Below are 23,012 nucleotides of genomic sequence, written 5' to 3'. Positions count from 1 at the left end.
ATGGCTAATAACTAGTTATGTTTCTGGTTATGTTTGTTCTATGGGTTCTGTTCACATATTCCATTCCTACTACTAACTGGTTATCATTTATAGTTGTGGGTACAAACTAGTTTTGGTTGCTATGTATGGTTAGTTGTAGTTACTTGGTATAGTTGTGGTTCTTTATTTTGTGGCTTATTATTCTTCATTAGTTATGGCTACAAGTTTTAGCTACTAACTAGTCACAGTTACTAGTTATAGTGACTAAATATGTATGGTTATTGTATAGCTATTTACTATTTATAGTTACTAGGCATGGGTAGTTTGTAATTCTGGTTAGTTGTAGTTATGGTTTGTTGCACTTATGTTTGGTTATGATTCTTGACTAGTTATGGTTACTGACCATTCATTGTAGTTACTAGTTGTGATTATTACCCAGTCATAATTACTATAATGAATGCAAACTAGTTCTGACTGCTATTTATTGCTAGTTCTGGTTGAATATCTTTATGTTAATTATAGTTGATTATACTTATGTTTAGTTACGGGTATAATTAGTTGCAGGTAGTTGTAGGGTGTTAGAGTATTGGATTTCTAGTTATTTGACCTGGAATGTAATCTCCTCACAACCTTATCCTCAGGTCATCCAGAGCTTTCATTTCCCATGCCATCTGGGCAACATACTTTCACTATTTAATTTTACTCCATGTATTTGACTTATTATTTAGAAAGAAACTACAGTGCAATTTCTTTTTTTTTTTCTGGGAAGATTATGTGTATTCACAGTCACATAAAAAAGTAAAATTACTTTCACAATGCATTATTTTTTTCTGTTTTTGCCTGAAAAGTAATATATCTTATAATACCTTATATCTGCCTAGCACTAGATTTAAAAGAATTGTGTGTGTTTGTGTGTGTGTTTTTGTGTGTGTCCGCGAGCATGTATACACATACTAATTTAAGTATAGCTGACACACTATGTCACGTTAGTTTCAGGTGTACAACTTAGTGATTTGACAAATTTATACATTATGCTGTGCTCACCACAAGTGTAGCTACTATCTCTCCTATTACATCACTATTACAATATCATTGACTATATATCTTATGTTGTGCCTTTTACTCCTATGACTTACTCATTCCATAACTGGAAGACTGTATCTCCCTCTCTCCTTCACCCATTTTGCCCATCCTCCCACCTCAAGATGTAATCCTTTTAACACAAAACCATGTTTGTAAATTTCTAGAAGATTCCTTGCCTTCTGCATCCCATTTGTTACACTCAGACTTCAGAGGCACCTGACAAGCAAAATATCAATGACTTGTGCAATTCTTGTTCCTACAAATAACTCCTTCCCCAAATCCCCCAGCTTTTGTCCAGTTCCAAGGAGAAGTAAGCTAGAAAGTCAGAATTCATCTCTCCTTCCACAAGGCTTTCTTTGTAGTTCTCACATAGCACTGAATATATTCTAGCTTCCGTCAGCATTAATATCAGTGTCTGTGTTTGTTTTCTTCACTGGATTGTGAACTCCTAGATGATAGAGTCACATCCCTTATTTATTTCGTCATACAGTAAAGTCTGGAAGTGGTTCTAAAGTGCTGTTCTATGGCATACTTGTGAATCAGTCATAATTAATATTACTAATATTAGATAATAAATTTAAGATGACTTATTTTGTTTTGATACACATATGTGCACATGCATATATGTACACATTCAATCTAGGTTATCCCAAAAACAATGTCATACTTGGTTGTATTCTGATATGCCTTTCTTTCTTTCCTTCTTTCTTTCTTTCTTTTTCTTATGCTAAAGAACAAAATCAAGAAAGTTTATTATTGACAACCATTAACTTTTTCCCTGCATGTGCCTGTAGGGCTCTGATGCTTGAATTATAATTAAAAAAATCATCCATCTTGGCATGGGTATCCATGAAGTATCATAGAAAAAAAGCAAATTGAAAAATAATAAGTAAAATATTTTTCTGTATATATATGTATGTATGTATATGTGTATGTATATGTGAAACAAAACTGCCCATCATATCCTGGGAATGATAAACATGTTTTTCATATTACTAAAAAAATTCATTGTAGAGTTAATAAGACCGAGAGAATTAGATATAGGTATCTAGTAGTAGCAGAAGTGGTAGTAGTAATAAAAAGGAAATTTTGCTGAATGATTGTTTTCTTTCCTGATATTGTACTTTGGAATTTCATGAGAATTTTCATGTTTGAAACTCACAACAAAGATATAAAGGAGACACCTAATAATTCTACAGCTCATATTTTTATGAGAATTAATTGAGAATGCATGTAGAAAGTACATTAGAAACTGAAAAGCCACAGAAATACAAAAGCTATCGTAGTATCACAACCATAAACTCCATAACTACCAAATTCCATTTCAATATGACAGGTTGAATTTCTGCTTGAAATCTACGTATCTAAATGCCAAGAAGTAAGTTCTCTTGGGAATTTTTAATACAAATTAAAATTCCCTTTTTCCCATACCCAATGTTTTCTAGATGTTAGTGTTTCAGGAAGAACCCATGGTAAAGCTGGATTAGAAGGACACAGTGTTCTTCCAAAATCATGATTCTTGGAGTTCAGTTCTCGGACTTAAATGAACTCTTAGAAGAGAGTTGAGTATTGCTGAGAAAGACAAATCCAAAAGTGAGGGTGCTATTTTATCTTTTTGGTATTATGATTTAAAGCACTTACCGATGAAGCACGATGTTTATTTAAAACTATTTCAGAAAATCTGTAAGAGTAATCATCCAAGTAAAATATTCTGAGAATAATGAGAAGGATATAAAAGTAAGATGTTATAGCAAAAAAAAATACACAAAATTCAATAGGTCCCCTGTCCACAAACAAAAATCAGCCAGCACACACAATGAAAATATAAATATAATAAAAACAAGAGCAAAAATACAATTGCTAAGCATAACCGTGTCACTGTATCCTTTCCAGACATCTAAGAAGAGGCAGCATTCCCTAAAAAGCAATAATCTGGACTGCCTAATATATTAGGTACCTATATCAATGGATGAGCAAGATCTTATCAGGCAGCACACATCATATAGACTTATGACTTATTTATTCTCATAGTCCTTTATCATATAAAATTATCATGTATTTTGCAACACAGGATTGTTTTCTACTTGAATGAGGCAATAAATTTAAAATACTTTGGTTACCTGGTGCACCTGGGTGACTCATTTGGTTGAGCATCTGACTCTTGATTTCAGCCCAGGTCATGAACCCAGGGTGGTTGGATTGAGTCCTGCGTTGGCTGCGTGCTGAGCGTGGAGCCTGCTTGAGATTCTGTTTCTCTCTCTCTCTCTCTCTCTGCCTCTCTCCCTCACTCATGCACTCTTTCTCTCTCTCTAAACTTAAAATAAAATTTAAATACTTTTGTTACCTGAAATGTGAAAAATGCACATAAGTGATTATATTGTTACCACACTTATTTCCATACCCATCAGCCTAAATGCATTATTGCCAGTGATATCCTATTATTTACATACAATTAATTATTTTTTGAAAAGTTCTTATTATAAGTGAATATTAACATGCTTTCTGCATCCCCCATGTTAAGTTCCTCTATGTATCTATTGTGTCTGGAGTCCATGTGGCTACCATGGTCTAACTATATCAACTAAAATCAGTTGTTTTCATTGCTGACAACCAAATTACACACGTAATGAAAGGTGATTATTAAATGTGTTCTTATTTTTACTAATAAAAGTAGTAGTAGTAAATATCTTTTGTACTACCATTAATACTATGAAGAGGAGAAAGAACAAGAGTAGTTCTATTGCATAACTGGTGACTTACCAAGCATGCAGTGTCTCTGGGGCTTTTACATGGATTATCGCCTAACCTCCCTAATAAACCTTTATCACTGAATCTTGTACTAATTAAAGGACACAGGTTTGTCATGAGGATTAATGAGACAACATGGGTAAATACTTTTGGAACTTGAAAAGCAACAGATAATAGATAACATTATCACAATGCAAAATTAAAAACCTAAAAAAATAATGAGTTCATTTCCTATTTACAGCCTACTTAACCACCAGGATATATGTTTTCTTTTCTGCTTCTATTAGCAATAGTTTACCACCACTATATGGTTGTTTTCTTTTAAGCCAAAAAGTCTCCAGTTATTGATGCTTCAGTTGAAGGACTGAAACACCTTACAGGGACTGACAGCAAAGCCATTTCAATTCATTATGGGAAGGAAAGCAGAATTTTAAGAATTGAGGTGGTCCCTTGCAACTCACTGATTATGTTTATATAATCAGGCTTTATGTACTACAACTCACAAAATATAAAGCTATCATTCTCCACCTAGAAATATGTGAAATATAATCTCAACCATACATAGTTAAAGCTGGGAGGAAAATAGGGAACATTTTCATACTGAAGAATCATGAAACCGATTTTGACCAAGAGCAATGAAATATACAGCGTTTTTTCTTGCAGTTGCCTAGGCTGACTGTGTGGGTGAACAGTAGTTTTAAGAACTTGATTAGGGAGAGGTGCCTGCATGGCTCAGAACTTGATTAGAGAGGGTTGCCTGGGTGGCTCATTTGGTTAAGTGTCCAACTTCAGCACAGGTCACGATCTTGAGGTTTGTGGGTTTGGGCCCCACATCGGGCTGTCTGCTGTCAGCATAGAGCCTGCTTTGGATCCTCTGTCCTCCTCTCTCTCTGCCCCTTCCCTGCTCATTCTCTCTCTCTCTCTCTCTCCCCCCCCTCCCTCTCCCTCTCAAAAATAAATGAACGTTAAAAATATTTTTAAAAAGAACTTGATTAGGGAAATTAATTCTTTCCTTAAACTATAAATGAATTCACACTACTCATCGTGAAACCATAAAAAATGACAGTCTCTAAAAATCAACACTGATTTCCTTTTCCAAATATATTATTACCTTGACAACCATGATTTAACATCTTCATTTGATATTAACCAATTGATATCCAGCTAGATTAACCTTGAAAAGGATACAGTAGCTCGAGACACATAAGACACACTAAGACACAATAACACACACTAGCTCAAGAGCAAGCACCACATCATGGAATCAATCTATATAATGCAATTATGAAAACAATGAGTTGAAGACTAACTTAATGATAAAATGTTTAATAGAACAAAACACACGGGGGACACCTGAGTGGCTCAGCCAGTTAAGCTGCAGACCCTTGACTGCAGCTCAGGTCATTGTCTCATGGTTCGTAAGATGGAGCTTTACATAGGGCTCTGTGCTGACAGTGCACAGAACCTACTTCTGGTTCTCTTTCTCCCTCTCTCTCTGCGCCTCCCCCACTAATGCTTGCTCTCTCTCAAAATTAATGAATAAACTTAAAGAAGAAACACATGGAATGGAGCATTCTAGAAGTATTATAAGTTATAACCAAAAAGTACCATTTAATTACCTCATATTCTATATACACACAGGTTGAAATATACAATATGTATATATCTCTCAATGAATATTCATGGACTATTCTAGGGAGTAAAGATGTTGCATAACCATGGGGCATAGTATGTTTCCTTTTAAATGAAAAGAAATTCAGTGTACTATTGGGATGTAAAATTGAATATGGTCTATATATGTTTGCATGCATGTGAAAAATAATACTAAAAGATAATCAGAAGCTTAAAATTAACATGTAGAGTGAAAGAGCTATAGGGAAGATTATTAAATATTCCCTTATTTATCAATAATTATGTTGGAATATTACTAAATTTGATATGGAAAATAGGACACCATGCACATACTTAAACAACTTGTTATAAGGTGTTCAATAAATGATTTAGGGCATGAGAATTTCCCACATGTTAACAGGTAATCAAAGAACTTATTACTATTATCATGAGTAACATAGATTGTATTAAGAGCAATAGTAATAGTAACAGGGATGATGATGATATAATGTATAAAAAGGATTTTTAAAAAGGATAAACATTTGCTAAATGCTTCCTTACCTTGGCATGCAGTGTGCTTAGGGACTTCATGCAGATTAATTCATTTTATCATTACAACAAATGCATGGCATGGAAATTACTATTAATCTGCAGCATAAGTTTGTTGTGAGGATCAAATGATGTAACAAGTTGAAATATTTTAGGAATCCAAAATGGGAGATCAGTAAGAACCATTATGTTATAATTACATAGCATTCCATATCTAACAAAATAAATATAGTTATGTGTGCATTTATTGTTTACAAACTACCTGTCTGAAAGGAAGTAAGCTCCATAAATGTTTCTTGTTAATATTAACACCTACTTTTTCATAACGACACACACACATGCACAAACACACACACATACAATGACATATCTACACAAAATATTTTAATTTCTGCTATTAAGAGTTAATATATGTTTGTTGGATCACAGGGCAGGTTTAAAATTAGGGCGCATGGCACTTAATTTTGTTGATTCAGATCTCTGCAATGTAAGACTTTCTCCATATTTTATGTAAGACCGTGAGTTATGTAATGAGAACAACAGGGTTTTCACTGAAAGTTTCATTACGATGGCAAAAAAACAGAAACAAATTTATTCTACTCATTTTATGTAGGATGTTAAAAAAGACAAGAATTCTATATTGTCAAGGTTTTCATTCTTTTAAAAGATTATTAGAATTATTTAATATTATATTAATATTAAACTGTTACTGTTGACATTTATTTAATGATTAGTCAGGCTGGAGGCTTTGGTGACCAATTGTGTATTATTTCATGAATCCTTACAAATCCCCAATAATGTAAAATTGTTGATAGTTTTAGTTCATCTTTTTAAGATTGAATAAGGTAAAATATGCACTATATTCTTGATGATATTATGTTGGTTTCTGCACCAATTAAATGAAAATTATTGAGAAAGTTGTGATTTCCTTTTCAAAACCTCCTAACCTGTGCACTCAAGACTCTTTTCTATTTTTTAAATTTTTTTATTTAATTTAATTTTTTTAATTTGTTTATTTTTGAGGGAGAGAGAGAGAGACAAAGAGCCAGTGCATGAACCGGGGAGGGGCAGGGAAAGAGGGAGACACAGAATCCGAAGTCAGCTCCAGGCTCTGAGCTGTGAGCATAGAGCCTGACACAGGGCTCTGAGATCATGACCTGAGCCGAAGTGGGATGCTTACCCGACTGAGCCACTCAGGTGCCCCTCAATACTCTTTTCTATTAGTGGAAATAAATACTACTATTTCATAGCACAGGCTTGATGGCCAGTGGATCACTAGAATTCAGGTGGCTGCCAAGGGCCAATTTTATTAACTGGTGGCAAAGTTGCTCTATTAATTGCAACAGATTTTTGCCTACTTGGGTGTCTAAGTCAGCTTGGACTGCCATAACAAATATCAGAGACTGAGTAGCTTAGCAGAAATTTATTTCTCACAGTTCTGCATTCTGGGAAGTCTAAGATCAAGATAGGTTTCATTCTGAGGCCTCTTCTCTTGGCTTGCAGATGGCTGCCATCACACTCTGTGCTTACATGACCTCTTCTTTTGTGTGGAGGAGGGATGAGATGGAAGAGAGAGCACATTCTCTGGTCTCTCTCTCTCTCTCTTTTAAAGATCATCACTATATTTTTTTATTTTTTAATTTTTTAGAGAGACGGGGCCCATGTGCACACAAGTAGGGAAGGGGCAGAAGGAGAGGGAGAGAGAGGATCTTAAGGAGGTTCCACACCCAGCACGGAGCTCAACATGGAGCTCGATCTCATGGCTGTGAGATTATGACCTGAGTCAAAATCAAGAGTCAGACGGTGGGGGGGAAGGAAAGGGGGGTGATGGGCATGGAGGAGGGCACTTGTGGGGATGAGCACTGGGTGTTATATGGAAGCCAACTTGACAATAAACTATTTTAAAAAAAGAGCCAGACACTTAACTGACTGAGCCTCCCAGGTGCCCCTGGTCTCTCTTCTTATAAGGACACTAATCCCACCAGACCAGGGGCTGTCTTCATAAGTTCATCTAAGTGTACCTCCTGAAGTCCCCATCTTCAAATCCCATCACATAGGGGGTTAGTGCTTCAATATATGTATTTTCAAAGGACAAAAAAATAACACCGGGCAATATGTAGGGGGGCTCCACATGAAATCTTTACATAATGACAGCCTCCTAGATTAACCACTATAAGAAGCTTGCCAAGGAGCACTGGCAATAGCAGACACCAAAAAGTATATAATGGGTTGGGTATACTTACTTTTATTTCTTTTTTAAAGCTTTTATTTTTTAATGTTTATTTATTTTTGAGAGAGGGAGAGAGACAGAGCACGAGGAGAGGAGGGGCAGAGAGAGAGGGAGACACAGAATCTAAAGCAGGATCCAGCCTCTGAGCTGTCAGCACAGAACCTGACGTGGGGGTCGAACCCACGAGCCATGAGATTATGACCTGAGCTGAAGTCGGATGCTTAACCGGCTGAGCCACCCAGGTGCCCCAAGTATACTTTCTTTTAAAATGATGGGGTGTCTGGGTGGCTCAGTTGGTTAAGCCTCTGTCTTGATTTCGGCTCAAGTCATGATCTCAGGTTTGTGGGATCGAGTCCCGCATCAGGCTCTTCACTGACAGCACAAGGCCTGCTTGGGATTCTTTCTCTCCCTCTCTGTCTACCCTTGCCCCCACTCTCTCGGAAGGAAGGAAGGGAGGGAGGGAGGGAGGAAAGAAGGAAGGAAGAGAAAGCAAGCAAGCACAATGGAACAAAATGAACAGGTGAATTTGAATCTCACATTTAAAAATCAAAATTCCTATTAGCAACAATTAACTCTTCCCTCAAGTCACTGTTTATGGTTTCCAGAAGTTTATTTTTAAATTAACTGCCTATATCTATATATTTACTTATCTGTCTAGTGATACATTCATCTTGGCATGGATCATGTTCAGGTTTGGTAGAACCCTTAAAGTATCTCCTGGTATAAGCATTCCCCCTTGAGAAACAAAACCTCTAAACTAGCAGAGCCTGAGCATGTAAAAATAAGAAACACAAATTTTGTAAATGGGTCATTGTGTTGGTTCCAATATATATGTATTCTAGCTATTAGGAATACAGTATCACATGGGGCACCTGGCTGGCTCAGTTGAAAGAGCATGTGACTCTTGATCTCAAGAGTCATGAGTTCAAGCCCCAAGTTAGGTGTAGAGATCACTAAAAATAAAATAAACTTAAGAAGAAAAGGAATACAGGAATACCTGGGTGGTTCAGTCAGTTGAGCATCCAGCTCTTGATTTTGGCTCAGGTCGTGATACCAGGGTCATGGGATCAAGCCCCGTGTCAGGCTCCTCCCTAAGCATCGAGCCTGCTTAAGATTCTCTCTCTCCCAAAAAAAAAAAAAAAAAGGAGTGCAGTACCACATATCAGTTGTTGATATATGAGTATATATTCCTCGTTCTGGAGGAAAATGTTCCACTCTGCAAGGTGTTGTTTTCTATCTGGTGTCTTATTTGAGACTTTACCAAACCATTCAATCAATTTATTGGGCCAGGTGATGCTGGATTATATGTTATATTATCAGACCAGTGGTCATGTGTCTGTTGCCACACCTCCTTCACCATGAGTCCCTTGAATCAGGCATTTTGTAAGCTTCAAATTATGATACCAGCAGAAATACTGAGGGCAGAGAAAGCAAGCTAAACCCACATCTAGAGAACGTGTGAGTTTTGTTAAGGACAAATCATGCCATCCTCTATGGTAGAATGGTCTGAAATAATTAACTTGCCACAGATATTCTGGCTGTTCTTGCTGAGTACTCCATGCTTTTGAACCCATGTATAGCCTCTTTCTTACCATCGTGGCTACTCCACTCACGCCCAGTCTGCAAACACTGGGGTTGACTAAGGACAGAAGCTAGCTGACATGCACAGAATAAGTCAGAGATAAGTTTGTGAAAGAGCAATTTGGAGATCCAAATGTGTCTGGAACACCCGGACTCAAAGATGGTCTCTACTAAATGGAGTTGCCATTCTCTTATCCATGACCTTACCAGAAGCAGCAGCAGCTCCTCACTTCTACCTCACAAATAATCCAACAAGTCTATCTAATTGGTAGAATCTAATTCACTATCAGAGCTCTAACTTCAATTAGAAGGGGAAAATGGACAATACACAATATCTACTACGTTTATTTTCAAATTTATGTACTTCTACTCAAAAGTGCAATTAGTCTATTATTCTTAGTTATCTTTACCAGGTTTTTGTTAAGGTTTTGCTATCTTTGTAAAATTAATTTAATATCTATGCATGTTTTTGTGGGCTTGGATTTGTTTGTATAGCAGAAGAGATAACTATTCTTTGAAGATGTTTGGGAGATACTTAACAAACCATCTAACTTATTTTTATACTTAACATTTTTATAATAATAACAATTGTTTCATAACTGTGATAGGAATGGGATAGGCCATGCCATGGTAACAAACAACCCAAACGTTTCAACATAATCAAATGGCTTCATAGGGCAGTTCTCCTCCAGGTGGTAACTCCTCGGTTTCCTTGAGTTGTGGCACTGCTATCTCAACCGAAGACCACTCTTTTGCCACAAAAAGGGAGGAAAGTACACAAAGCAGTTAGATGTACCTGCCTAGAAGAGAATGTCACTTGTCCTCAAGTGACTATCTAATTGGTAGAACCTGATTTACGATCAGAGCTCCAACTGCAATTAGAAGGGTAGAATGGACAATACACAATAGCTACTACATTTATTTTGAAATTTATGTGTGGCTCTACTTACATCTAAAAAGATGATAAATGTGCTCTTTTATATGCCCAAGATGTAGAGGAGAAATTGATATTGGTAAGCACTAATAATCTCCATACAGTCTACAAAATATTTGCCTCATTCTTCTTTACACGGGGAAAACATACTTATCTTCTCTCCAAGGAAGAAAATGCACATCCCATTCAGACACATTCAAAAGTCTAGAATCTGCAGATGATTTGCAGTATTCCTTCCATCAGATCAAGTTGTGGCTCTCCTTACTCCTAAGACCTATGAAGTAAAATGTCAAGTCATCTGCCCTCTACCTGACCCCAATATACAGTTGTGGAACAAGGAAAGAATAACCACTCTAAATACTCTCCTTCGCAGAGACAAATAATGGGAGACAAAAAGAAGTCACACATATATAACAGGTATTGTGAATATCTCTTACCCAGGAGATTGGAGGTGTTCCTTCATTTGGCCATGATTCTTTTCTCTATCAGTTTTTGTGTTAATTGTTCTCTGTGGCTGCATGATTCATCCTCACCTTCCTTTTCTATTATCTTACTCCTTTATATCTGAAGTGAGCGTTACAGAATATGTCTTCCTTGGGGGGGGGTAGGCATCTTCCTCAGCCTTCTTCTTGTCTGTAGAATTTTGGTAGCCTAATGATTGTTTTAAGTCATATGGCCTAAATTGAGCTTGATGGCCTAGACTATTTCAATGCTGGAGTTAAGGGATTGGTTTAAGTCTTTTTCACAGGCTTTCTTCATTTAGGCCTATGATTTGTTTAACAGTTCAATTGTCTCAAAAATTTTGCTTTCATTTCAGTCAGCAACATGTGCCAATAACTACACCCATACTTCTTTCGCAAGTATATTTCTCCAATTTGCTATAGCTTGTGTTTTTCTTTCTTGTCCCCATATCTCCATATTTCTTTAATGTGGATTAACTTGAGGTTGTCAGTCTTCTGTGAAATGACCATCTCATTAAGATGTTAAACTATTTGTAAAAAATAAAAAATAAATTAAAAAAAGAATCCACAAACTATAACCAATGTGCTGTTTTAGCAAATAAAATTGTACTGTAACACAGTCACATATTATTCACATGTTATGTATGACTGTTCGTGCTGTAATAGCAGAATTGATTAAATTTAATGGAAACTTAAAAAAAAAGATGTTTACCCTGAGTATTTTACTTATTTGAAAAGTTTTATAGAATGTCACACCATTAGTCTAATTTTCCTCTGATACATTTTAATAATTTGAAACCACTTAATGGGTATTGCCCATCACAAGCCTTCTCAAACTTTTTTCTTTACAGTTCAACGTTGAAACCCAGTTGAGTTTTCCAACCATAAAATACCTGAAATTCATATACTCTCTATTCCCCTTTATTGCTATTTGCAAATCAGCTAATTCTTTACTGAGCTCACCTCTTTCCTGTACTATTCTTGCCAATTATACTAATCTAGGCTCACCAGGGAAACAAATCCAATAGGACATATATAGATATGTATAAAAGGAGGCTTATTATAGGAATTGCTTCATGCTGTCATGGAGGCCAAGAAGTCACTCAGTCTGCCATCTGCAAGCTGGAATAATGGGAAAATAAGTGGTATAATTCAGTCTGAGTTTGAAGGCCTAAGAATTGGGGGCTGAGTGCAATTCCCAGTCTGAATTTCAGAGCCCAAAACCAGGAGTGCTGATATACATGGGCAGAAGAAAAAGAGTGTCTCAGCCTGAGCAGAGAGAATGAATTGCCCTTTCTTCACCTTTTTGTTCCATTCAGGCCCTCAACAGATGATGGACGCCCACCCACATTGGTGAGGGCAATATTTACTCAGTCTACTGACTTAAATCCTAATCTCTTCTGGAGACTTCCTCATAGACACAGCCAGAAACGATGTTTTACCAGCTAAGTGGGCATGCCTTAGCCCAGACCAGTTGACACATAAAATGAGCCATCACACCAGTCAAACCAGCAGCAATCAACAAACACCACTATCACTACCATGAACAGTAACATTGTTTTCTAGCCTCTTCCCCTATAATATTTCCCTACTAGCATTGTTTGCCAAACTCTTCCCTTATACCTGCAAACTCCCTAATCATATGTGCTAGGTCTATTATAAGTTATAATTTCACCAAATTATCGCCACTGAAAACTCCTACCACAAAAACACTCAGCCAATGTCACATTTCAGGTTGTCATTATGTCAATACTGCACTTTTAGTACCAGTTTCTGTATTAATCAGGTGGGTTAAGCTCAAGCTATAGTAACAAACAGTCCTACAGTCTCAGTAGTTTAACACAACAAAAACATGCTTCTGACTTGCACAAATTACATTGTTGTGAATTCAGGCAGCTCCAGAATAACTTCCCTCTATATGGTGACTGAGTAATCAAGCTACTTTAAACTGGAAGCTCTAGCATCTCAACAAAATGTCTCCGCAAGTTGCTGCAACTAGAAAAGAGAGGTGACAAAAGAGTTGCACGTTAGCAATTAAATATTTCTTTTTTTTAAGTCTTTTGTTTTAATTCCAGTTAGTTAACATATAAAGTGTTATATTAATTTCAGATGTACAATATAGTGATTCAACAATTTCATACATCACCCTGTGCTCATCATGACAACCATCAGTCCATTCTCTGTGGTTAACAGTCTGTTTCTTGATTTATCTCTCTCTATCTCCCTCCCTCTCTCTTTCTTTCTCTCTCTTTTCCCTTTGCTCATTTATTTCTCAAATTCTACATATATGTGAAATCACATGGTATTTGTCTTTCTTTGACTGACTTATTTAGCTTAGCATTATACTCTCTAGCTCCATCTATGTTGCTGCAATGGCAAGATTTCATTCTTTTTTTGTGGTTGAATAATATTCCATTGTATTACATTGTACAATGGAGTATTATACATACACATATAACACCTATTCTTTATACATGTGTCAACTGATTGACACTTGGTCAGCTTCCATAATTTGGCTATTGTAAATAATGCTGTTATAAACATAGAGGTGCATGTATCACTATGAATTAGTGTTTTTATATTCTTTGAGTAAGTACCCAGTAGTGTGATTACTGGATCATAGGGTAATTCTGTTTAACTTTTTGAGGAAGCTCCATACTGTTTTCCACAGTGGCTGTACCAGTTTGCATTATGACCAATACTGCATGAGTGTTCTTTTTTTCCACATCCTTGCTAACACCTGTTGTTTTTTGTCTTGTTGATTTTAGCCATTCTGACAGATGTGAGGTCATATCTCATTGTAAGTTTGATTTGCATTTCCCTGATAGTGATGATGAACATCATAGCAATTAAATATTTCAACCTGAAAACAAAAAATACAATTTCTGTTTTCAGCTGTTCCTAATTACAAGAGGGCTAGGAAATATACCCCTCTGATGTGCATAAAATGGAGGAGAACCAGGTACTGTTGAACTCCAGTAATGTATATCTCAGATACTATAGGAAATAGTATAGTTTATAAGAATACAGCTGGAGTTCATAAGCCTTAAATTCAAGCTCTAGCTTTGCTATTTTCTGCCTGAAAAATGGCTTTAAACCCTGAGCCTTGGTTTAAAGTACAGATAATAATACCTATCCAATTGGATAATTATTTATTTTAAATGATATTATGCTTGGGCATTGCTTAGCACAATTTCTGGCACACAGGAAGCATTCAATTTATTATTCTATTTAATGTATGATGCATAAAGACATTGTGGTCCACTAAGCTGTGATCATGACCAGTAAAATCTGCTGCAGATAATCTCTGGGACATCATGGCAGTACCACTTATAATATACACACTATAACAGTTCTCAGTCATTTACCAGTCTTTAGCAGACTGGGAGAATACTGACACTGTTATACCCCCCACAATAAATTAGAGTAAAGACTGTGATGATAGCAATGTGTTGACAAGAAGAAAATTAATGTGACAGAGGCTATTTCATTTTGCTAAGATACCAAATTTTGTAGAACAATGGTCATTTACTATAATCAGGAGCTACTCCAAAATTACATGGTGAAATAGAAATTTGAAAAGGAAACACATCGCAAAAGCAAGTAAATGACCCTGAAGAGCCTCTCAAAAGAGCTGTTTGTAACATCCTTTTTATCTGGCTTCTGCTAATGCTATTACAACACGTCCTAAGTAATTTTATCCAACCTTTATCTGTCATCAATGAGGATTTTTGAATAAATAAAATTTCATAATTCACATTACTTGAATGATGTTTTGGCCCTTCTAAGGAAAAAAGTGTATATTACAAATAGAGATTTTTCTGTGAAATGACTCATAAGTTAAACATATTTTCTATGTTCATGGCACTAAATATTCAGAGTTTATACAATATGTTTTTTTTTAACTTTTAGGTACTAAGGTTATTATAAGTTTTAAGCTTATAATAAATGATAATATTTTCTTCAACTGATACATTCATATTAAAAGGTTTTCAAATTTGTATATTTTTTCAACCTGTGATCAAATGTTCTTCAAGAATTATAAAATTAGCATGTGTTCACTAAAAACAATGGAATAAAATAATGATCTTATTAAAAACATATGATTTCACATAAACACACATTTTCCTTCCTTACCTCCAAACTCCAGAAATCTACCATGTATTATTCTATACTTTTATCAGTATTCTATGTGTGTGTATATATTTTACTTGGTATATCATGATATCTCTCCAAGTCATTAATATAGATGTAACTTATTCTTTCTCTGGTAGCTGAAGAAAATGCTCTATTATGAATATACAACAATTGGTTCAAGCTTCCACCCATTGGTGGATATTATCTTCCAGTATTTTGCCAATATAGACAATGCTTCACAAAGCATTCTTATATGATCCAGCAATTTCACTTTGGGGTATTTATCTGAAGAAAACTCAAACATTAACTTAAAAAGATATGTGGAGTCCTATGTTCATTGCAGCATTATTTGCAATAGCCAAGATACAAAAGCAATGTAAGTGACAATCAGTGGGTGAATGGTTAAGAAGGTGTCGTATGTGTATACAATGGAATGTGACTCAGTCATAAAAAAAATGAAATCTTAACATTTACAACAACATGGATGGACCTAGAGGGTATTATATTATGCTGAGTTAAGTAAGTGAGAAAAAGACAAATACCATATGATTTTACTTATATGTTGAATCTAAAAAACAAAACAAATGAACCAACTAAAGAAAACATAAATAGACTCCTAGATACAGAGAACAATCTGGTGATTGCCAGAGAGGAGGTGTTAGGAGTTGGGCAAAGTAGAGGAAGGGGATTAAAAGGTATAAGCTTCCAGTTATAAAACAAATAAGACATGGGGATGTAATGTATAGCATAGGGAGTATAGTTGTTAATACTGTGACAATTTTGTGTGGGGACAGATAGTAGCTAGATTTATTGTAACCATTTTGTAATGTACAGAGATGTTGAAACTCTATGTTGTACACCTGAAGCTAACATAATATTATATATTCACTTCAATAAAAATATAAGCATAAGACACCAATAAAACATATGCATCTCACAGTGACAGAGGGAAAGAGAAGAAATGAGAGATTTCTCTTGGTATTGAATCTGAAGTGAAAAATACGTGGAGTAATATATACAAAAACTATTTATAGATAATATCTTGGAAAGGGACCTAGGAGTGGGGTCACAGGGCAATTAAATATTATTTTACAGATTTATCCTGCTATTTGCTTATCTAAACATATACTACCTATATACTCAGAAAAGTAAATGAAATTAAAAATTTGAAAATATGCAGAAATTATTCCTTCTGCAACCAATTAACAAAATAATGATATAGACAGTATGAGCATGGAAGGATGTTAAATAGACTGTGGAGGTTTTTTCCGATTATTTTCAAATAGTTTATTTAAAATGTATCAACATTGTGTTAGCTCCTAGAACTGCCATAACAAAATGTCACAAACTAGGTGGGTTGAACCAAGAGAAATCTGTACACAGTTATGAAGGCTAGAAGTAAAAAATCAAGGCTGTAGGGGAGGAATTCTTCGTTGCCTTTTCTAGCATCTGGTAGTTACTGGCAACTACTGGCATTCCTTAGTTTGTAAATACATCATTCCAATCTCTGTCTCTGTCTTCACATGGCCTTCTCCCCTTTGTGTCTGTATCTTCCCATGGCATTTCTCTCTTTCTGTCTCCAAATCTCTTTTCTTCTCTCCTTATGAGGACACCAGTCATACTGGATTAGGATCCTAAACCAGTATGATCTCATCTTAACTTGATTATATCACTAAGGCTCTATTTCCACATCAGGTCACATTCATAGGTAACAGTGATTAGGACATCAGCATTATGTGTTAAAGGCGTACAATTCAAGCCATAGCAATAGAATAGAAATGTGGAAGTTTATAGAACTAAATATTAATACCAAATGTTTCTGGCTGATAAGATTACTAATTATATATATTTCATTCTTTGTAATTTTCAACATCTTTTATGAAGCTGAAAATGGCCTCTGACATTTTGTTACACACACACACACACACACACACACACACACACACAGACACACCACACACAGAAAAAGAGAGAGAGAGAGAGAGCTTTATCCTTAGTTGAAGGTGGAATTTTCCATGGGGCTGGTTTGGTTATTACAGTGCTGCAAAAGTACTTAATATCAAGAGTTGTCTGACTGCTTGGAGTGTGTTACTCTTGTCGTCTCTCTCTCTTCAGATCACAGTGTTATAATTAGAGTAAAAAAACCTGAAAATGATATATCCCATTTTGTTAGACACACCACATCTTCTCCCACATACACATACATCCTTGTCTTAGTTAATGGAATTTTCCATGGTTGAGCAGTGCAGCCCATATACATCTTTTGTCTCTAGTTGTCTGACTACCCTGGGGGTGTCTTCCATGTCATCTACCCATGTAGATGTCTAGCTCTGGTCAGCATATGCTATTTGTCAGTATTTCTCTTCTTTCTAAGAAGACAAGAGAGACCATGGAGGGGAGGGGAGAAAGAAAGAATGAGGAAGAGAGAAAGAAGGCATTAAATTTTTTTCTTAATGGTTATGATATTGTATGAAGTATTCACCTGTATACATATACACATACAAACAATGGAATACTAAAGTACCCTGATAAAATGATTGAAGTCAAAATCCTTGAAGTGGTATGGAGTGACATCAAATTATATGAAAGGATCAAATTCAAAAATAGCATGGTTAAATCATTCCTTTTTGGGGAAAATGAGACTACAAATTGACGCCATGAAAACTGACCCCATCGTATCACACCCTTCTCCTTGTTTTTCATTTATGGTACAGAAACTGTCCCTGAATCCAAAAAGACTGCATTATAGACATGGTGGTTTAGTTGACTGGTAGTCCAGTTTGACTTCTTGCCAGCTAACAATGCAAGCTACAGTTATGGCTTCAACATATTTGTAATTTCTACTTTTCAGACAGATTTGGAGGTAGTGTGAGAATTAATGATTTGAAATGTAGCACATGACACAATTTGTAGCATGGTTAGGGCTACCTTCAAAGATTCTACCACTAAGATGGTAGACCAGGAGTGAGTAGTAAGTTATAGGAAGAGCAGGCCCACCTGCTGTGAATACAGATAGACATGGGTTCTGATTTGGGCTGCCCCACTTTCCACCTATGTGACCTGGGGCATGAGTGTTTAGTTTCTTGCCTCATTGCAACATTGTACTAGGTCTTTCTTTTTCTAGTTTGTATATCCAAAGAGGCAAAAAATGAAATCCTATTATCATTATTATTATTATTTGGATTTGGTTAATTGTAAATGAGGTTGGGGAGTTTGGGGGGGGCGGAGGAGGGAAGGAGGGCTGTTTGGTTTTTATGTAACCACTAGTCATTTTTATTTTGTTTGTGGGGATGTCACTTCCACTCAAATTTCATTGGCCAAAGTCAGTCTATGGCAATGCCTAAATCTAAGGAAGTTGAGAACAATCCAAACACACACATAGAGTGAGAATCAGAAATAGTAAGGAACCAATGATATTGACTATTTAGATAGATTTCCAGAAGTGAAATTTCTTGGTCAATGACAGGCATATTTGAAATTTCCATAAATATAATTTTCAAAGTTCAAAAGGGATGTAGCGACCAACTTTCAATTAAAAATATGCAAGAATATCTATTTCTACACATCCTTTCCAGGTCTGGATGTCGCTAGGTTTTTTGTAAATTTTTTATTGAAATATAACATACATACAGTAAAGTATATGTATGTTCAGTGTACAGCTTGATATTTTTGTTTACAAAATAAACACACCCATGGAACCAACACCCAGGTCAAGATATAAAACATCATACACACCCCAGAGCCTCCCCCATGTCCCTCTCAGTCATTACAATGTAAACCACTATTTTGACTTCTAATACCATAGATGAGTTATGCCTATTTTTGAACTTTTCATAAATGGAATCATACATGCATATCCTTTTGTATCTAAGTTATCTTGTTCAATATTATATTTGTGAAATCTGTCCATGCTGTTTGTAATAGTACTTTATTGCTTTCCATTATGCTACAATTTTATTGGATAAATATATAACATCACTAGTTCACTCTATTGTTGATAGGCAGTTGGGTTATTTAGTATTTTGGACTCTTACAAATAATGTTGCCATGAACACTCTCATACTTTTATCTTGGTTCACATATATAGGCTTTTCTGTTGTGTTTATATACTTGACTGGAATTACTGGGTAATATGGTAAACTGTAATATGTATAGCCCCTCAGTTTTTGAAAGTAATTCTATCAATTTATGTTCCCACCAGCAATGTATTGGTTCTCCCGTCTATGCTGACAGGTCTTTTTTTTTAATTTAATGTTTATTTTTGAGAGACAGAGCTTGAGTGGAGGAGGGACAGAGAGAGAGGGTGACATAGAATCTGAAGCAAGTGCCAGGGGCTCAAACACAGAGTGCAAGATCAGGACCCGAGCTGAAGTCGGACACCCAACCGACTGAGCCACCCAGGCGCCCCGACAGGTCTATTTTTAAAATTTTAGCATTCCTCAATGCATGTAGAGTATTCTCTGATGGTGATGTTAAGTTGCCTTTACTTGATAATTAACAAAATTGAGTTTCTATTTATTGTCTTCTTGACTATTTGGATGTTGTGTTTTTGATGCAGCTGTTCCAGATTTGTCAGTAAAAATAATTGGGCTGCGTCTTCCTTCTGCTGCTCCTGGTGCTGCTTGTGTGCTCATTAGGTGTGGACCTGGTACCTCTTTTTTGAAGCGGCAGCTGAGGAGACTCCGGCGCTCGCCATGGCTGACAAAAAGCCCAAGGAAGGCGGCAAGACCAAGAGCAATGACCATATTAATTTGAAGGTGGCGGGGCAGGATGATTCTGTGGTACAGTTTAAGATTAAGAGGCATACACCACTTAGTAAACTAATGAAAGCCTATTGTGAACGACAGGGTCTATCAATGAGGCAGATTAGGTTCCTATTTGATGGGCAGCCAATCAATGAAACAGACACACCTGCACAGTTGGAAATGGAGGATGAAGATACAATTGATGTGTTCCAGCAGCAGACAGGAGGGGTCTACTAAAAACGGAACCTGCTACTTTACCCCAGAATTCTGTCCCTTCAGACCAAGAAGGCATTCTCAAATAGAGAAACACAATTTGGTTCTACTACATCCTGACTACTACAGTATAGTTTTCTCTAGTATTTCATTTTCCCCTTCCCTGTTCATTTATTGCACATAAAAGTAACTGTGTATGTGCACAAGCTTATTGCATTTTTTTAACTAAGTGGCCAATAGTATGTTTTGATTGACATCAAATGGAGATGGGATAGGGCAAGTACCCTGTTTCTGTGAAAATGCCCCCTTTCTCCATTAGTGGCATGCTCATTCAGCTCTTTATATTCCAGTAAGTTGTTTTGCTCTCACTGTTTAACAAAAAAAGAGCAACATAAAAACCCTTGCATACCTTGTTAGATTGGAGAATTTTAATGTTTTTCATTTACCATTGAAAAACTAAGTTTATAATTTTTTGTACGTACTGTTAACATATAGTGTAGAGCAATCTGTCTTTAAGTAGGGATAAAAAAATGAATCCTAGATAACGTTCCTATCAAGCATCTTGTCATTTAAATAAATTCCTTGTTTAAAATGAAAAAAAGAAAAATTGGGTTGCCTTTATCCTTATTGATTTGTAGTTTATATAATTCTGAATCTAAGTCCTCTCTCAGATATAGGTATTGAAAATATTTTCTCCCATTCTGTGACCTGCCTCTCACTCTCTTAATGTCTTAATTTCAATAAAATGGAATTTATTGTTTTCTTTAGGGTTACTGCTTTTGGTGTCCTTTTTAGGAAATGCCTGACTATATCAAGGTTATTAAGACATTATCCTATGTTCTCATCAATAACTTTCATTTGTTTCACCTTCCACTTTAATCTGTGATCCATGTGGATTAAATTTTGCATCTAGTTTGAAATAGATGCAAAGGATCATTTGGATTTATTGGGTATCCCAGGTGATCCATAGCCACTTTCCAAAAGGACCATTTTCGCCCCTCCTGCATTAAAAAGGATTGTTTTTTTTATCATACTTTAAATGACAGTATACATGTAGACTCTACTATACCATTGTTCATCTTTTCTGTATTTGCAAAAATCACACATTGGTTAAATTGTTATAGCTTTGTAAAGTAATTTGATTTCTGTAAATCGTCAAACTTTGTTTTCCTACAAGATCTTAATGCTGTTATTGCCATTTGCGATTCTATGTAAAATTTAGAATCCCTTTGTCAATTTCCATTTAAAAAAAGCCTGTTGGAATTATTGTTTTGTATCAAAGATCAAGTTATGGAAAATAAACATCTTTAAAATATAGTCTTCTAATCCATGGCCAGTGTACAATTCTCTTTTTATTTAGGTCTATGTTAATTTCTCTCAATGTTTTTGTAGTTTTCTTTGTAGAAATATTGCAATCTTTTGTTAATTTTAACCCTCAATATTTGATAATTTTTGAAAATAATGCCAATGGTATTATTTTTCATTTTATTTTCTGCTTATCACTAATGTATAGAAATACAAATCATTTTTGTATATTATGATTATTAATTTTATGTGTCAAGTTGACTGGATCAAAGGATGCTTAGATATTTCAGTAACTATTATTTCTGGGTATGTCTATGAAGGTGTTTCTGGATGAAATTAGCATTGAGATAGGTGGACAAAAAAAGTAGTTTGCCCTCCACAGTGTGGACTGGCATCATCCAATCTGTGGAGGACCTGAATAAAACAAAAAAGCAAAGGAAGGATTTACCCCTTCCTACCTGATTGTTTGAGCTAGGATATCAGTCTTCTGCTGGCCTGGATCCTCATTCTCAGGCCTTCAGACTGACTGAATTACATCACTGGCTTTCCTTGATCTCCAGCCTGCAGGTAGCAAATTGTGGAACTTACAACCTCCCTAATTGTGTAAGTCAATTCCTCATAATAAATCCTTTCCTAAATATATTCTATTGGTTCTGTTTTTCTGGGGAGCCATAACCAATACATACAATAACCTTATATCTGGCAAACTTATTAAATTTATTTATTAATTCTAATAAGTTTTTTGTAAATATTTTTAGAATTTCCACACACACAGCCATGTCATCTGTAAATAATGAAACACTTATTTCTTCCTTTTCAATCTTTATAAGATGCAGTTCTCTTTCTTAATTTTTTTTAAGTTTATTTATTTATTTTGAGAGAGACTGAGACAGCATGAGCAGGGGAGGGGCAGAGAGAGAAGGTGAGAGAGAGAGAATTCCAAGCAGCTTCTGCACTGTCAGCACAGAGCCTGATGCGGGGTTCCAGCTCATGAAGCCATGAGATCATGACCTGAGCCAAAACTGAGAATCTGATGCTTACCCGACTGAGCCACTCAGGTGCCCCGATCCATTTCTCTTTCTTAATTTATTTTCTAAAATATCCAGTTCAAGTTTGATTAGAAATGGTAATACAGACAACCAGGTTTCATTTCTGATCTCACAGGGAAGGCTTTCAATATTTCACCATTAACATGCCTTATGTTGGGAATGTTTTAAAACCCTTTATCTGATTAAGAAACTCTCCTCAATTCCTAGTTTTCCAAGATTTTTTCACATGAATAAGTGTTGAATTTTATCAAAGACTTTTCCTGCCTCTATTGTGATGATCACATATTCTTCTTTTAATGTGATGGATTACATTATTGCCTTTTAAATGTTAAACCATTCTTTTACTCATAGAACAAATCCAACTTGTTTGCGATGTACTTACTATCC

The 23,012-nt window shown here is 35.7% G+C and overlaps 1 protein-coding gene across 6 annotated transcripts in view; it reads left to right on the top strand.

The window, feature by feature from the left end:
* The window catches only part of LOC120232645 (small ubiquitin-related modifier 2-like), a 138,801-nt gene extending 118,144 nt beyond the window's left edge, over nt 1–20,657 (top strand). For all 6 annotated transcript variants that reach the window (XM_039233484.1, XM_039233482.1, XM_039233480.1 and 3 more), the window contains one exon: nt 19,872–20,657. In XM_039233484.1, the coding sequence (XP_039089415.1) occupies nt 20,008–20,295 (288 nt within the window). In that variant the 5' untranslated portion in view covers nt 19,872–20,007 and the 3' untranslated portion in view covers nt 20,296–20,657. The remainder of the gene's footprint in view (nt 1–19,871) is intronic.
* The last annotated feature ends 2,355 nt before the right edge of the window (nt 20,658–23,012 follow it).

The sequence above is a fragment of the Hyaena hyaena genome, unplaced genomic scaffold, assembly GCF_003009895.1.
Source record: "Hyaena hyaena isolate Hyena2069 unplaced genomic scaffold, ASM300989v1 scaffold_77, whole genome shotgun sequence".
NCBI classification, from domain to species: domain Eukaryota; kingdom Metazoa; phylum Chordata; class Mammalia; order Carnivora; family Hyaenidae; genus Hyaena; species Hyaena hyaena.
Note: the sequence above shows the minus strand (reverse complement) of the source record. Positions and strands in the feature narration are given on the sequence as shown.